The following is an 18304-nucleotide window of genomic DNA, read 5'->3' as shown; positions in this document are numbered from 1 at the left end:
ACCTCAATTCTCGCAGGAATCAAAATTTTTATTAGTAAAAATATAAAAAAAATGAAAATTTTTGCACGAAAATTATATAAATAGAATTTAAGCCAACATTATTACGTAGAATAAAGGCAAAAATAAAATGTCTAATTCACAAATTCTGGGGAAGAAAGATTTCCACTAAAAATAGCACTTTCGAGTAAAATAAAATAATTAAAATTTATTATATATACTTATACTATATATATATATATGATATTCCTTTAAAAATCACACTACTTAAGCTGTTTCTGGTGGTCGAACAAAATTTTCAGAAATTATTTTATGTAATTCTTCGAATGCCCTTTAAAAACAAAGCTATAGAAGCATTAATTCGAAAAAAATTAATAAAATAAGTGCAAAATTACTGTCTTCTTAAGTTGCTTGAGGAAATAAATTGGAAAATGGTATGACCTCGTCGGAATCAAATACATCGGAAATGGAATGAGCAATATCTTCGGTAACGCCCTCAATTGATTCTGGGTCGGAAAGGATTTCAGCATAATCCTATCTCCAATTTCGAATTCGTTAAAAAAATCCCCGATTTCCTCATCACTCAGGTCTTTTCGACACTTGTCCATATTATCTGTTCATAAAATAAATAAAAATAATTTTCAGTACAAGACTCGTGGTGGTTTAAAATGAGTACCAGTACAAAAATTACTCCTCATAAGCGTAGCACTACACATATTTTTTAAAATAAATAAATACTTTCCCGAACAATATTCTCTAAAATGAAAAAATAGCTTTTCACCAATATATTATTGAAAATTTTTTTTCTGCACTTTTTCACATCGTATTCTATTTACATCCACAACTTTCAGAAGGATGTCGTGAAATTAACGAAAAAAGGAGTAGGAACAGAGAAACTGCACCTGAAATTTGACATGATGGCGCATTAATCCGTCATAATATTTAGTACACATATTAAACCTGTGAGTCATTTGGAATAAATGAAAATTTTTGTGGATCAAAAAATGTATCATCTTCCCGTAAGTTACAAAAAAATGGTGGTACAAATTTTAGACCGCCACTGCTGAAAGAGTTTTGAGAGTATATCAAGTCAATGGTCAATGAAGACAGCTATGCTAAAGAATTGGGCCGGCAGAGTGGTCTTCTTAATGTTCAAACGCAATGATAATTATTATAACCTAACAATTACCTCCTTCAAACGAGGTGTGCAATTCGCATACGTGCGGCTTTAGCAGAATAATAAAAGGCAAGAGAGAGGTTTTTAAGCGTCGGTATCTAAAATTGTACGATTACAGAAACAAAAACAGCAACGATTTTAAATTACGTGACAAAAACATAAATTTTTCTTAAGAGAAAACAATATAACTTGTGAGTCTTTTAAATCAAATGTGCAAGAATAAGAATTAATGTTATGGTATATGCGATGGAAAGGTTTGTATAGTTAAAAATTTGATTAAAATTCTAAATTGCCTCGATAAGCGAGATATTTAAATAAACGAAAACAAGTGAAGACGTGAAAACAACTACAAGCTGATCCAGATTTTCACGCAGTGTCTTTGTTTCTGGAGCAAAGCTTTTAATTAAAGATAAATTATGTAAACGAAAACGATGAATATTTTGTTTTCCTCATAAACACTTAAAGGCCTAAAATGTAAGAGCAAATACAGGGGTTTCCAGTAAAAGTTATATAATTTCTTAATAAAAAAAGGCACACTAATTGCCTCATTGGAGATGTATTTTTTTTTAATCATTATTATTTTCAAGTTGTGTCAAGGCAAAATCAGCAAATTCACAACGTTTCAGTGTTCCAATGGCTTCAGTTCTTGAATGAGAACAACTTTATACGGATGTAAGCCCAAATACTTTCTCAAAATTCCCAGGTTCTAGTTAGAGACAGTCTCAAGTCTTGAGAACGTCTTGAAATCGTCATATTGCGCTTTTCAATAGCACTTGCCTGAACGGCGGCAATATTTTCATTACTTCGAGTGGTTCTTTGCCTTATTGGTACTTGACCATTATGTGAAGAAAATGCGCGGTCAAAATTTTGAATAATTGGATGATCATTACGATCAAAAATGGCAATGAAAGTTGCAATTGGAGAACGATCATTCTAATAATAATAAAATTGTATAATTTATTTTTGCGTATATCTTTCCATGATGAAATTGTAAACATTACTGAGTACAATGAGAAAATATTAAAGACCATAATATATTAAAAATGACCGAAACGACATTTAGGAATAACATCATCTTAATTGGAAATGTAGGTATTTAAGATCCATATATTTTTATGGAGTTCATAACCTAATTATACGAGATCAGAGACAAGCATTGGGCTTACAGTTAAAATTGAGAAGCAGTAAGATAAACAAGTAAGGAAGGGCTGAGTTCCGATGCAACCGAACATTTTATATTATTGAAATGCTAAAATATTACGCAAATTTCATAGCTTGATTTAACATTTTTAAGAAATATAAAGTTTACCAACAGTTACGTATACGACATGGCTGACCTGCAGTATAATATATCGAATACCATGGCTATGTGTATATATGGTTTGCACGTGTAAATATTTACACTACGAAATGCATAATGCTTTATAAGGTCTATTGAAAAGATGGCAGAAAATTAAAGATTTTTCAGATTTCGAAGAGAGAATGACCCGCTTTTGGTTAAATATACACCGTTTCGGTCTTATTGCCATTCCGACGGTAATCTCATAAAGTCAGTGGATTATTGCAAGCTTTTTTTGAGCCAAATTTTTCACTAGCAAAATCAGTCGCCATAAGTTCTCAAAGGTAGTAATCACTTGATGCTAGGTTTGGTCTACAAGGAGAATACATAAAATCCTCGCAACCAAGCTCCTGAAATTTCTAACTCGGCGTTGTCCTAGTGAATCACAATTCACTCTTTATTGGCCAAATACTACGCTTCTGGCCGAATACTTTCTTTAGATGGGCCAATTGTTAACAGATATGTCCAAACTGTGGCTTGGCCGTAAAGGAGCAGCTCATAGTAGAGCTTCCTTGCAATTCTTGCAAGAAACATGGCAAAGCGAGCTTCTTTTTGTACCCAGCTTTATTAAAATGGTTTCAATGTGCAATGTCTAGCACCTGAGCAATAGAGCTATACAATGAACAATATTCTATGTACTAAAACTTATGGAACTCTGTTTCGGGCTGAAAGGTTAAGTAAAAGTTCCTAAAAGCATATTGCCTTATATTCATTTTTATCCATATTATTACAGTATATGTCATTCTGATAGATTTTATAACTGAAAAATGAATAAAGCTTATATAATACTATAAACACTTTGGATTTAAGGGCTTCATTGAGATTTAACTCTCAGTTGGCAGCAAGTAAAGCCGTTGTCTTTGGAATATGAATGTTCTCATCTTCATATCTTTTATGTCCCAAAGGTATTTTTGAATATTCAAACAATTGAATTGAATCTGCAAACACTCGAAAACCAAACCACTTAAAGCACAAAGGTCTAGCGGATTGACGGGTATAAAAATAAATAAATATTACATATGTACATATGAACTTACTAAAGTCTGGCAAGTCTTATCAACAGACGTGCATGCGCATATATTTATAGATTCGTATATTCATGTCTATAAATACATGTGCAGATCCACGGTGTGCCCACAGAAAAGGAGCCGTCAAGGACAATGACAATAAAAGCTTAAATAATAAAAGTAAACAATAATCATAAAAAATAAATAAAATGCGGCAATAAACACATATTTGCTTATATATGCACAAGTATTGGCAAATATGGTCTGAATTGCGTCGACGACGGTTGGCACAGGACCGGCGCTGGCAGGCACTTCCTCAAGTGTTAAGCCAACAGTGACAGAGAGTGCACAGCGTGCGCTATGAAACAGTTAAGGGCAAAGAGTTTAAGTAACGTCATGACAAGTAGCGTGTGGCTCCGAGGGCGCTGCGGGCCAGCGGAAGGAGGTCAGCGGCGAACTTATCACACTAGACTCACTGCGTTTAAGGCTGGATTGTGGCGACATATGAGCACACTTCAATTTTTTATGCGTTATTTGTGTGAAGCACGAGGCATACTCTCCCAAATGTCAGCGATGACTCGCACAGTTATGCATCCATAGGCGAATGCGATGTTAACCAAAAGGGTTGGCTGCCGTTGGCAACCGCACAAAGCGATTTCTAGCAACAAGAGTGTTGACAAAGCAGTCATCAGCACGACTGAGTGAGGCAGGGTCAGCGACAGTTGGTCACTATACGCATTTCGCCGGTTAACATTGGCAGCTGTCGCATTCGATAAACGTATGAGTGATTTTAATGGAAGAGGGAGCTCTTAAATGTTGTTCTTCGCGAAACATTAGCATTCGAGCATTGACTTTAAGGTTAGCTTATGAGCTTCTTAAATTTAAGACAAATTTTTTTGAGTGAGAATGATTGTTAGTTAAAGAAGGAGCGATCGAGAGAGACATGGTAAGAGAGAATGAAATAGAGCAGAGAGAAATATTTGTGGAGAGAGCAAGATAGTTAGGCAGATCGAGAGAAAGAGCAAGTGAAGAAAGTTCTCTGAGCGCTATGCACTTGGGAGTAGCCAGAAACGATTCTTTTACATATGGCTCAAGCAGCTCACTACTTCCAGTCTTAGATCAAGTATCCTCTGGATAGCCAAAGAACAGCCGTTTGAAGATGAGCTGGAGTGAGAAGGCGAACTTTCCCAAATCAGGGTTGGGCGCCACAATGAAAACGAAGAAGAAGTTTACTACATAGATTTAAGTAGTTTGGTTTGTTCTATTGACCACTCGCTTAAATTTAGCAGAATCCCATTATATACATTACAACCACGAATTGAAAGACGAGATCTGAGAGCGTTGCGCTAAACTAAGCTTTAACATACACAATAAAAACGTTTTCAATGAGTCAAAAATATTTTTTCTAACTAGTTTACTTGAAACTAGAACCGATACTTGACCACTTGACGTTTGATCGAGTGATTTATTATCTCAATCCACACAAGTCCAATGTTCTTTCGCAAAAGCCTTCAAATAATCACAAGATATACATTTTCATATAAATTTCCTATACGAATTTCAACAGACAGCCACGCTGGAAGTGGTGATACCACCGGATATTGTCAATGAGGAGACATCCGGAGACATGATGGTGCCCGAAGGTGGCTCAGCGAAGTTGGTGTGTCGGGCGCGTGGTCATCCGAAGCCTAAAATCACTTGGCGACGAGAGGATGGACGAGAGATCATCGCACGCAACGGCGCACATCAGAAGACCAAAGGTAAGCTGAGAAGTATCAATAACTTTAGTATATAATACTAATTTTGGATTAAGTTTCATCACATGTGCCATTTTTCAACTACAAGTATTAAAATACTCTTTATTTTTTTAACTATCGTTAAAGCTTTGGCCGTTGAAGGCGAAATGCTGGCGCTGACCAAGGTGACACGCAGCGAAATGGGCGCCTACATGTGCATCGCCTCGAATGGTGTGCCGCCGTCAGTGAGCAAACGCATGAAGCTGCAAGTGCATTGTAAGTGAACAAATAAGAATTTTTATTGCTATGTTTTATAATTAACAACCCTATCGCAAAAGGCTAGTGGAATATAGGTGTCGGCATGTTTGCGCTGGATACTATAACAGAAGTTTGCTTTTCAGTAGGTAGGCTCAAAGGTTTAAGCTTAAGTGAAAGAAGTCTGGATTGTAACAACAACGGATTAAGGTTAATAAAAAGTTAATTTATCGTACCGCTAACGAAAACCCACCCCACGATATACATAACTACCGTATTAAATACCCGGTTTAGACCCCAATAGGCTTTTTAAAGCAGTATTTGCATATTTATAAGGTCTAGAACTACATGCCAAATAAAAAATGGGGATTATAAACTCGCGCACAAGCAGCTGATGGCGTCTACATGGCATGTAGACATAGTATCGGAACCTGTATGAATTCTTATCAGGAACTCGATTTTATATGTATTTTTTCATCAAGGAGCAGTTTCATATTTCTAAGGGTTTATGAAGCCCGAAATTCTTACTTTTCTTTACAATTATTTTCACCTGAATATATATTTTATATTTGAAGAATTTGAGAAGGTAAAAAGAAACTAATTTTGTGAACAAATCGGTCTTTTTTTTAGTCAATACGAACATGCGAAGACCTAATCCAACTTTTCATACCCCTTTCCTTTAGCGAATTTAGTTTTTCTGTTTAAGCTCATTTTTGGAGCGTCATTCGCTAGATTGTTGAACAGTTTAGACTTCACATTCAGAAATTTACGTCTCGCCACCAGGAATGATGCGTTTGACGAATGTTGAGTAGTCTGTGACGTTTTCAAGCATAATAGAATGCGAGCTCTACTTGACGTCGTTGTTGCAAAAACAAAAAACTCAGATCTTTCAGTATGAGTATAGTATAGTATATATACATCCCCAAATGGGTTGACGCTGATCGAGTTCGAGGGCCGGGGCCCGAAATATGGTTAGCTGTAGTATTAGATTCCAGCATAGAAAAACCCATCAAGCTACCTGGGTGTCCCCGGATCGATCATATTGAGGGAGACGGAAGAAACGCCTTCAATGTTTTAGACATACGTAACCTCCGAGGTTCTAGCATTGACTGGGACCACTATCTTGTTGCAGCGAAAATACACACCCGCCTCTGCCTACCTCGTTACGTTACAATCGACCACAACACATATTGGGATATATACCGAGAGTTAAAAAGAGAAGCGAGACGTATTTGCAGACAAAAAAGAAAGAGCCCCAAATGCATGAGTAAAAAGAACTTAACGAGCTAGCCGAAAGAGGCTATGCTTGAAAGTTCTAAGAAAAGATGCGGCGACTAACAGAAGGTTTCAAGACCGGAGCATACTTCTGTAGGCTGATGCCCAGTTCATACTAAAATTATGGTGGGAACATTTCTCCAGCCTGAGGAATGGCAGTGAAAGCATAACACCAGGTGAACTCGATTTTACAATCGATGACGATGGAGCGGACGTTCCATTGCCCGACCATGAAGAAATTCGAATAGAAATTACCCGTCTGAAGAACAACAAAGCGGCGGAGGCCGATGTACTACCGTTAGAACTGTTCAAACACGGTGGCGAAGAACTGATAAGGAGCATGCGTCAGCTTCTTTGTAAAGTATGGTCGGACGAAAGCATGCCCAACGATTGGAATTTAAGTGTGCTCTGCCTAATCCACAAAAAGGAAGCCCCACAATATATGCCAACTACGGTGGGATAAGCCCCCTCATACCGCATATAAGGTTCTAACGAGCGTATTATGCAGAATATCAAAGCCCACCATCAACAAACTGATTGGACCTTATCAGTGTGGCTTTAGACCTGGAAAATCAACAACCGACCTGATTTTCACTATGCGAGAATCGACACACACCACTTCTTCTTCGATTTCAAGGCTGCGAGCTACCGCTATGTCTGAAATTGGTGTGTAAACTGACGTTGAGCAATACCAAAGGCTAAGTCATAATCGGGAAAGACTTGTCAAAGCCGTTCGATACTAAACGAGATTTCATACAATTCAAATCCCTATCGTGCGACTTCTTCAATTTACTGCTCGAGAAAATAATTCGAGCTGTAACAATGCCTACCTCGAGATCAAACGCAGAATAACTCTTGCCAACAGGTGATTCTTGCGACTGAGTAGGCAATTAAGAAGTAAAGTCATCCCTTAACGAAAAAAGACCAAACTCTGTAAGTCGGTCATTATTTCCGTCATGCTTTATGGTCTGAACGATGACAAAATCTGATGAGTGGACGTTGCGAGTTTTCGAGATGAAAGTTCTAGAACGATGAGTTGTATGAGATATATGACGACATTGACATAGTTCAGCGAATCAAGAGGCAGCGGTACGCTGGCTAGGTAGGTCATGGCGTCTGAATGGATGAAAACACTCCAGCTCTGAAAATATCCACTCCGTTGAAAAGGTCAGGGGAATAGAATCCTAGAATCTCTAATTGGAGTCAAAAAGCGAAAAGGAAGAACGACTGACGCGCTGTTGTTAACTCGGCTATAATCGCGTAAGCGGTGTCTACGCCAGTAAAGAAGAAGAAGAAGAAGTTTCTTTAACCACCTTTTTGATGTTAAATTATAAAAAAAACCCCGTTGCCAAAAAAAACTCTAGAAATTTGGGCCTCTAGACTAGAATATCCCCTTAAAGAAAATAATTAAAGTTCTATTAAGTTAGACAATGAATACGACAAACCTACTTTCGGCTTCTCATTTAAGCGTTTTCTCCCAGGAGTCTATGTTACATGCATCTGTACATATGTATATTGTCAATAATAAATACTTACAGCGAACAGATGTTGCCATTTTATCAGCCGAAAATCAACGGTAAACAAACTTGAACAGAAGCAACAAACAAGACCACACCAGCAGCTTAGAAGCACTATGTGGAATCATTAAAAATACATAAAAACTTGTTTGTTAACAAACAGATTGATCCATGTGTGTATGTACATATGTATCGCGTATCTAAGCACATCGATACATCCGCCATACACATGCACATACATTACCTACGAGCAACTGCTGCTCTTCGGATATAATCTGTGCCAACATTTTCAGACAACAATAGCAGCAATGGAAGGACAGCAACAGACAGAGCGATGGAAGCAACAGCAACGCAGCCACCAACATAAATAGCAAATAAGCATATATATGTATGTATGTATGTGTGTAGTATAAAGAATGCACCATCATGCGGACAGGCAACTGAACGAAAAGTCAATAAGTCAAATTGCTAACAATAGCAACAAAAGTGGTTAAGGCAACAACGGTTAGAGACAACAATGATCAGTGCTACGGTTGACCGAAGACCACAGCAGTGGCAACAACAAGCTCATATGGAACACCCACACAAGCTTACGTAGCTACATATGTATGTATGTATGCGCTTGAAGTTTGCAGGCAAACACACGACATATTTGCAAAATGTATGTATGTTTGTATCACATATGATACATATGTATATATGTATGTTCGTATGACTGTGTGCCTGTAAACACACTTGAACATTTGATCAGCCTGATTGGCCATATGTTGCCTGTTGCCTAAATTACCCGCCTGTCGTTGGCTGTTGGCGCAAAACTTTTTCTGCCAGCAAAAAAATGGAAAAAGTTGAAAAAGCTAATAGAAATATAGGCAACTAATGGCTGTGTTGCTAACAACAAATTTTAGTGTTGTATTGTCTATGGATTTTTATTATTTCCTTTTCGGTTATATTTGATTTATTTATGTTCGGCCGCAAAAGCGGTTAAGACTCTCTGGTCAGACATGATGTACATACAAGTACATACATATATACACAACACATACGTATTCACAGTGTGAAATTAAATTCAAAATTTTCAGTTATGTGCTGATTGGTTGAGATTTTAAATAATTATTTTTTGTTGGGCTTATAAAAAAAAAACAGTTTTCGTCTGACTTATTCGTCAAGAGAGGGAATATTTATATGGAAGTATATATAGAAAATCGCCAAAACAAATAACCCGTTGAATTTTTTGGTTCAAATGAACTTATGTATAAACAGGAAAAACAATAAAACTAACGAATGAAAATATTTTGTTAGTCATTTTTAGACACTTTTAAAGAGAATATTACTTAATAACGAAGAAGGATCTTTTAAAAAATATGTTTTTTGATTCTGATTGGTCAGTTTGATCGGCAGCTATAATTTGTATTGAACAATCTGAACGATCTGAACAATTTGTTCGGATGTCTTGCCTTGGAGAATAATCTGTGTCGAATTTCGTGAAGAAATTGGGTAGTCGAAAAAAAGTATTTTCGTACTTCTAATCAAAATTCAACTTTTTTTATATTTATACTAACAAATAAAGAAATATGTACATATGTACTATTTTGGTCGACCATTTTTTGCCATTTTTTCTTCATTCATTCATTCATATTTGAACAGCTGTAACCTCAGGTGAATTTTTTCAATCCAAAATTACGTTGACTTTATTAAGATATGTACTACTTATACTTACTTCCCATAAAGATTAATTTTAAAGCTCATTTTTTACAATAAATAACTCATTTAGACTTTAGTAAAGATATCGCAATTAAACAAAGAACTAAGAGTTCTGCCTTTAACGTTAAGAAACTCTCTTCTAAAATGCTCGAAAAGAGTTTATACATTTTTAAGACCTCTAATATTGAGTAGGAAATTCGGCCTATTGATACCAAAATAATCAATAAATTTGAAAGATAATGACATTTGGTGGTCGTATATCACAGTATTTCCCTAGCCTCCTTATAGTCAATAAATTAATTTTCGGTGTTGTATTTGTTCCTATACATGTGGTCCAAATGTAAGATATCTGAAAAAATTAAGCAGTTAAGGACGTTTTAAGTTCGGAACGCTCTGCGCTGTTCTGCACATTTTGTAATTGCTTTGTGAAGGCTACATATTTAATGCGAAGCAATACCATGCAATGGTAAATCATAAAGAGGCTGCAGAGTAGCGAAAACCCTCACAAGCTCAAACTCTTCTGACGGAGTATCAGCCACAAGATAGAAACGCATTTGCTATATGCCCATCTTTGTGAAACGTTTCTCGAAACGAATTACCGATTAAAAAATCCAAATGTTGAACATATATACTATAAAATTTGATGGTTGGTATTTTCAATATACCAACTATCAAATTCTTTGGGAATCAAAATTGCTGCAAATTTACGTGCCTTTTCTGTACAACAAAGTCTTAACTGAGTTTAAAATAAAAGCTGTCGTCAGGGTTTGTCCGGAAAGTATTGAACCAGACGTTACAATTCTCTAAAAATATTCAAAATAGGCTCTTTCTGCGGTGATGCAGGGTTGCCAGCCCGATTTACAAGCATTGAAGGTGTCATGGAAGGCATTCTCCGGAATAGCCTTGAGAACCGAGGTGCATGCTGCTTGGATCTCGTCTGTCGTCCCAAAATTCTTGCCTTTCATCGGTCTTTTCAGGCAAGAAAACAAAAAAACCGGGGGCCACATCTGGACCGTAGGGCGGCTGTGGAACCGTTAAGATGCCGGACTTGATTAGGTAGCTGTTCACAAAAAAGGCGGTGTAAGCCGGGGCGTTGTTGTGGTGCAGCTTCCAATGGGCTGCGATGTTTTGTCGGACTCGATTGACCCTTCATTTGAGTCTCTTGAGGACATTCAGGCGGAACAAATTCATGGTGGACGATCCCTTTAATGTCAAAAAAGACAGTGAGCATAGTTTTCACTTTGGATTTGCTCATTCTTCCGGTCTTCATCAGCGACCTCTTCCTGGCACTCCAAAAAGTTCTGGTGCTACCGAAACACACCACTTCTTGTTAAAGCAACATCTGGCAAGCCAGGTTGATAATATCAAACGTCTCTGCCGCTAGTGCTCGGAGACAACTAATCAGCCGCTCGTTCGTTAGCTAGGAATGCCCTGTACCGAAGTACAGTCGCGGCGGAAGAAAATCAGTCCTATTACTTTCGGGACAAATCCTGCATTTGTATATCTGTAGACCAGACAACAGACTCAGAGCAATGACTGATCATGAGCTTTATTTTCGGAGTATTGACGAGTGATTTACATGAACGAACAAAAGTTATTCAAGGTTACAATATCAATATTGCCTCTTAGTTAATGACAGTTTGTCGTTACTTTAGCCAAATGGTGAACTAAACTTTATATCCAATTCAGGACGTCCAATTGCTAATTCTTATAAGTACTATCTGTCTCGACAAATTTCAATGCAGGTATTCAGTATATCAAAGTCTTACTAATTGTTACGGAAGATGTTAATGCTCGGTCTATGTGCTCTTGAAAAGTTCCAAGAAGGTCCAACGTTGTCTAGCAATGTGGCCCGTTTCTGGCTCAATGGTTATATAAACACGCTAAATTGCCGCATTTGGGACAGAAGACCTGAAGAGATTCAACAGCTGCCATTTCATATAGGAAAAACAACGGTTTCTGTGGTTTGTGGATTGGTGGAATTATCTATCAATCAATCTAAAGTTTATGAGGATAATTCCACTTCGATTCAGCCGTTGGGGCAAAACACCAGGGGTGTCATTCACCAATTTCTGGTCGAAACGCTCGAAGTAGTTATCGAAAATTGGACTCAACGGATGGACCATCTAAGACGTAGCCGCAGTTAATATTTGAAATAGATAATCTTCAAAAAATAATTGACAAAGAATGTTCTTTCGAATGATAACACAAATTCGCTATTAACTTTGAGGTTTCTGTGTTTTTTCTTTAAAAATGTATCGAACCCTGAAATAAATCAAACTTTATTATGCGACACTGAACTGAATCGTACGTATCTCTACTTTGTTGGACCTATTTATTCATATGACTTACATGGTTTTGCAATACATATATCTGAATGAAATTCGATAACCTTAGCTGAACTCAATTTATTCAAAGGTATTAATTATAAAATATATATTTTCGTTTTTATTTCCAGTTCATCCATTGGTACAAGTTCCCAATCAACTGGTAGGTGCGCCCGTTTTAACCGATGTCACATTGGTCTGTAATGTGGAAGCATCACCGAAAGCAATCAACTATTGGCAAAGAGAAAACGGTAAGCAAAAAAAATTACAATAGCAAAAGCAAAAACAATGCCAACAAAACAAAAAATTACAAAGAATCGTAAAGTTTAAACTTGCTAAAGCCGAAAACTCCAAATCCAAATGAGCAAGCAGTAAAAAACAAGAGCAACCGTAAATCAAAATCACCAAATAAATGCAAGAATTGCGAAAAAATTGCAAGTTGCTGGATTGCAAGCAACTTGACGCTAGAAACAATTTGCAGCTTATTGACTTCGTGCCATTGAATAAATGAAGTTGCAACGTGCTAGTTGCGCAGTTCCGACAACAACAAAATTTCGACAAGTGAGTGACTGCTTTCATGAACTTGCCACACTGACCGAGCGGTCCCTGCTGGCGTCTGTCATGTTATTTTCTACGTGACAGTTCATCGACACCCTAAAACAAGCTGCGCACGCAAAAACAGAAACCTAAAACCACTGAGGAAGTGCAACAATGTTGTGCCGCGTTTTTTTTTTCTCTCTCTTTTTTTCATTTTACGTTGGCTGCTCTAATGAATGCGCCTTTAAACTCTTTTTATGCCGCCTTGCTTGACTTTTACTAAGGTCAGCAGTTTTTCGCTGATTTGTCATGCGTTCGACTTTTCTGAATTCAACATATTTTTTCTGAGTTTTTTTTACTTAATTTGTTTTAGGTGAAATGATTATCGCCGGCGATCGGTATGTGCTCACTGAGAAGGAAAATAATATGTACTCAATAGAGATGATTTTGCATATAAGACGCTTGCAAACCAGTGATTTCGGCGGCTACAAATGCATCTCGAAGAATAGTATTGGCGACACAGAAGGAACGATACGATTATACGGTGAGTATGGAAGATTTAAATTGTTTATTAAATAGAAGGATTTGCGTAAAAAATATTATTTTGAGAAAGCAAACAGAGTATTCTTTTCCAGAGTATTCTTTCCAGCAATGAACTACGTATTTAGTAATTATTGTGCGATTGCATAAAAACGCCTGTCTAAATAACTTCATCGATTCCTGAACTTTTGAAAAATTCAACTAGTTAGTTAATTTGAAGACTGATCTCCAAAATGAACCAACATGCAATAAGTGTGGTGAGAAATGAAAAACGAGACAAAGAGAACTGAGATTTGACTATCTCTCCCTGCTCAATAATTCCGTAGAAAACGAATGCTACAACTAAAAATTATTCGTTTCCACGACAGTGGGGTCTACGTAACCGTATTGTTGCACCAGTCTCCTTCAGTACTTGGAAAAGTGTTGGAAAAAGTTATGGTGGGAGGGCTCCAGAAGCTAACGCGGAGTATGTAGTAGGATAGGAAGTATGAGCTCAGGAAAGGACGCAGTATAGAGGATGCTTGGTTTTATGATCAGATGTTATTAGGGAGATTGTCAACAAATATGTATTTGGCAGATCCATCTGCGGTCCATATATTGGGAATCTCATGATGGACTCTCTGCTCGGAAAGCTCAGGCGGGCGGGAAGACAATTTTTACAAAAAGTAAATACTTGGGGTTTCGGTGTGGGTATGGACATAACAATGGAAAATACGGTAAAAATGCTGCTTACGGATGCTTGCATATTTGCCTGTATGTCCCACTGTTCCGACGGATGCTATGCAGGTTTTGTTAGGTGCACCTCCTATTGCCCTTATTATCATACAGCGTGCTGTTGCTTTCAGGCTAATAAAGAGCTTGAGTATGCCATTGCTACGAAATTATTAAATTTTCGATGACGAAGTGCAGAGGGAGGGATATCTAGGTAGCAAGAGGCTTCTAGATGTTAGGGTCAGGTGTACGTGGCAAGACCGTTGGGACATTGTCATAGCGGCCGGGTGACTTTCGAGTACATCCGGGACGTTGGGTTTGTTGAGGGTATCCCAAACTTCCGATGCTGTCTGAGTCTAGGTTTTCTTGTTGATCCATCTTGTGTCTTTAAAGTTGTCCAAATCAATTTTAACTAACAGATTATTTAATTATATACTTTAATCGATCTGTAAAACCTCATCATCTATACAACTGTATTTATTTTCATAGAAATGGAAAGACCAGGCAAGAAAAATCAAAGAGAAGATGATAATGAAGTCACGGTAAGTACAATGCTAGTTATACAATTCATAAATTGTTCGATGGAATATAATATTCTTGATGGGTATCATATGGAAGAGCACACAACCATATAATTAATAACAATGTAATAATGTGGGGCATTTTTCGACTAGCAAATAAACGCATTTTTAAATACATAAATAGTCTATAATGAAATTTTAACAGAATAGCAAAAAATTATCGATCAAATTCTTTATCTAAAGTACAAAAAATAGTATTATTAGGTGCGCAACTAAGTTCCACCTGTTTGTCAATAGATGGCGCCAGCATTAAGTTGTAATCGATTTTGATTTATTCAAAAAGTGCTAAATTTTACCTAGACCTTTGAAAAATAAACTACGTTTCTACATTACTGACTTTATTTATGTGCCCTGAGTATACTTTTGATTGTGCGAATATGACTGATTTGATTTTGGGCCAAATAATCGTCGTTTGTGGGAAACGTTGATTGAGTGAAAGAAATCGGCGGATACAGAATAATTCAGAAACAAGGAACTTGGGTTCCTTATGATTTGAAACCTGCGAACAATTGCTTTTATGGCAAAAAAGAAGGTTTTTTTCATCGAATCGTAAAGGGTGATTGTCATAGCAATTGAAAAAAAGACGAGCCGAGCCGAGCACTTCATGAAAAGCGGCTTCAATACTAGTTCACGAAACAATGATTCTGCTTCTTGACAACGCTCGATCTCACGTTGCCAAACCAATTAAAACCTACCTGAAAACGCTTAACTGGAAAGTCCTACTCCACTCACCATATTCCCAAAATATTGCACCGTCAAATTATTATTTTTTCCACTCACAAGACGATATCGAAAAATGGATTTATTCTTGGATATCATTGGCAGAAAGATAGGGAAAAAATTTTGTCTAGCAATGGGCAATAAAATTTTATTTTCATTAAAAAAAATTAGCGGGAACCTAGTTGCGCTCCATATATAATACTATTATTAAGCCTCGGAGAGTTAGATTACTAATTATTACATAAGATAAATTATCTTTCAAGAAAAAAGTCCTCTATAACATATATGAGTAGATGTAGCTTTTAGCCAATATTTAGACAAAACAAGGGTACATTTGAGCGACCTTCGCCTGTTGTAAGACCGCCACTAAAAATTATATATATCTATAATACTTCACAGAAAAATGACGCGACACTGAAAGATAATCGCCACGAGGATGGTTCGCGTAATCAAAATGGACGCCTCTACAAGGAGCGCGGCAGCGATGCGGAGCTGCAAAGTGGCGGTCAAACGCTCAGACGGCGATGGAGTACACAGTATTTGCTGGTGCTAACGCTACTGCTGACACTAGCAACAAGTGCAACGACAACAACAATAACCACTAAAGCAGTTACAATGGTAAGCAGACGAAGTCTGAATAATTTATAGCTCAAAAATTGAAAGTAAGAACAACTAAACACATACATACATACGTACGAATGAAACCAAAAACAAAACCAAATGCATAGCAAGGAAATATAAAGTACACGAATAAACAGAACAGCAGGCATAAATATAGTTAAAATAACGACTCAATAAATAAATGTAATAAATAAATAAAATAAAATTAAATTAAATTATAGAAATATGCAGAAAAAGAAATATGGTATTATAGCGGTATTAGCGTAAAGCAAACCAAAAAAATAACTGAGTTAAATGTTACCTCTCTAGCGAAATGTGTTTCTATGACAATGACTGTTGACTGTATTTTTTAGCAGCTGACGTACTTACATATGTAGTATGTAATTAGCGAAGAGTTGCTTGGCGGCCTTTGAAGTTAAACAACCCAGCAAACTTTAAAGTGAAATATATTGTAGTTTAGCTACGGAATAGAAAAAAAGAAATAAATTAACAAAATGCTTTGCATAAGTATTTGTATTAGTTTGCATACATACATACATACATATATAAATGTGTAGATAAATTTTGCAGTGGAAATAAATACGTATATATATGAGATATGTATAATATATATACATACATAGAAATATATGAATGCTAAATATGAAATAACCGTCAGCCAAAAGCAGTATTACGAGCATTTTGTTACAACAGAAAACAAAAAACAAAAGGACGAGAGTTATAGTGTACTTATGATTTAGGTGTAAAGAGAAAATGCTTATAAAGTAGTAACCACGCCTCTTCTGATATTGTAAATACTTTAAGTCTAGGCAAGACACACTGTATATATGTTTGCACTGTTATCGAAAGCAAGTTCTTACTGAGTATAATAAGCAAGTTAAGTTAGTTTCTACTGCGAAGTTTCTTTAAATGGTTAAGTGTTGAATCAAAAACTAAAATAAGAAAAATATGAATTTATTTAAAAAAAAAAAATAGACATATGTAGACAGTGCTTATCCAGCTGGGAATTGTCTTGCTTTATAAGATTATTTTAGGACTTGCTAAAAAGAAATATATTTGTTTTTTGTCAATTCCAATTAAGGTATCTCAAAAACGTAAGATTTGAAAGCAACAACCATTGGGTTAAGTAAGGAACTTACTTGATTAAGGGGTTATTTTCACCTATGAATTTGAAAGCAAAAAAATATGTTTTTGCATAAACATTTGTCTAATATACAGATATATGATGTGCGTGTGGTTCCATCAACCTTTTGTTGTTTCGTCCCACCGTTTCTTCCACTCATTAAAGCTAGTTTACCTTTCTTGTTTCCTCTCTCGTTTATTAAGTCGCATGCCAGAGCTTTTTGTTTTGAGGTAAAGTCTTTTGATCTCCATCGTCATAATGCCTACGGCGAAGGGTAGCCTGCGCTTTCCGGACTGTGTCACACGAAGCGGCTGGAATTATTTCAGATATCATGCTGATTTCAGGTTACCTTTAACCGAACTACTGCTTTCGCCGTGTTCGCATATAGACGTAACACACTGACATATAAAACAGTCTACAGTAGCGACCCTGGTACTGAGCCTTATTGTACACCGCCTGCTCCAATACACTTTTTAGACCCTTCTTCTGTGTCATATAGCAATAACCTAATCGAGAGGTAGCTAGCTATGACCCTCAGTAGGTCGTGTGGGGCTTTCTTTCTTTCCAGGGCTTGTATGTGTTTTAAAGTCACTGGAGGTCCTAAACGGTTGGACCTATCATCTTAAATTTTTCTCATGTCCTTGAATATGTATTTGTCTGGTAGTTATCCAAAAGTAAAGTCTCTACCAACGAACAAAGATCAAACTTTATAAGTTACTCTCTATTCCCGTACTGATATATGGTGCGGAGGCACGGATAATGACATCATCCGAAGAGTCTTGCAATATATAGATTGATATATTGATCCCTTGCAATGCAGGGCGGTTCAGTTTGATTTGGGCTGAAGTATTCGTCATACAGGATGTCAACATTTTTTGATAACTATAATAGAGACTTGATATCTAATATGGTGGAATTAGTCTCTTGTACTTTCATCTAGTCTCTTATACTGTGAGGCTTCAAGGTATCTAAGTTGAGTTCTAGATAGAGAAGAAACAGAGGAGGTGTTCCAGCATCTATCTCCTGCCTATTTTACTGCAATAATTTGATTTCTTCGATAGGTTTACCATTGATAAACGATGCTTCATCAAGATCCTGATAGAACAAGGCCGAGTTATTATACCTACAAGCGGTTGCTTT

General features: G+C 36.7%; 2 protein-coding genes across 8 annotated transcripts in view; one reads left to right on the top strand and one right to left on the bottom strand.

Moving 5' to 3' along the window:
- The window catches only part of LOC105222027 (neurotrimin), a 74261-nt gene extending 58091 nt beyond the window's left edge, over positions 1-16170 (top strand). For all 7 annotated transcript variants that reach the window (XM_049456017.1, XM_049456018.1, XM_049456016.1 and 4 more), the window contains exons 6-11: positions 5088-5280; positions 5404-5532; positions 12463-12582; positions 13242-13412; positions 14609-14661; positions 15820-16170. In XM_049456017.1, coding sequence (XP_049311974.1) covers positions 5088-5280; positions 5404-5532; positions 12463-12582; positions 13242-13412; positions 14609-14661; positions 15820-16068 — 915 coding nt within the window. In that variant the 3' untranslated portion in view covers positions 16069-16170. The remainder of the gene's footprint in view (positions 1-5087; positions 5281-5403; positions 5533-12462; positions 12583-13241; positions 13413-14608; positions 14662-15819) is intronic.
- A 240-nt stretch (positions 16171-16410) lies between these two features.
- Positions 16411-18304, bottom strand: part of LOC105222026 (protein misato) — a 95900-nt gene continuing 94006 nt past the window's right edge. The window contains exon 6 of the transcript XR_007422704.1: positions 16411-16501. The gene's annotated coding sequence lies outside the window, so the exon portion shown is untranslated. The remainder of the gene's footprint in view (positions 16502-18304) is intronic.

This window comes from Bactrocera dorsalis, chromosome 4 (assembly GCF_023373825.1).
Source record: "Bactrocera dorsalis isolate Fly_Bdor chromosome 4, ASM2337382v1, whole genome shotgun sequence".
Lineage (NCBI taxonomy): Eukaryota > Metazoa > Arthropoda > Insecta > Diptera > Tephritidae > Bactrocera > Bactrocera dorsalis.
Note: the sequence above shows the minus strand (reverse complement) of the source record. Positions and strands in the feature narration are given on the sequence as shown.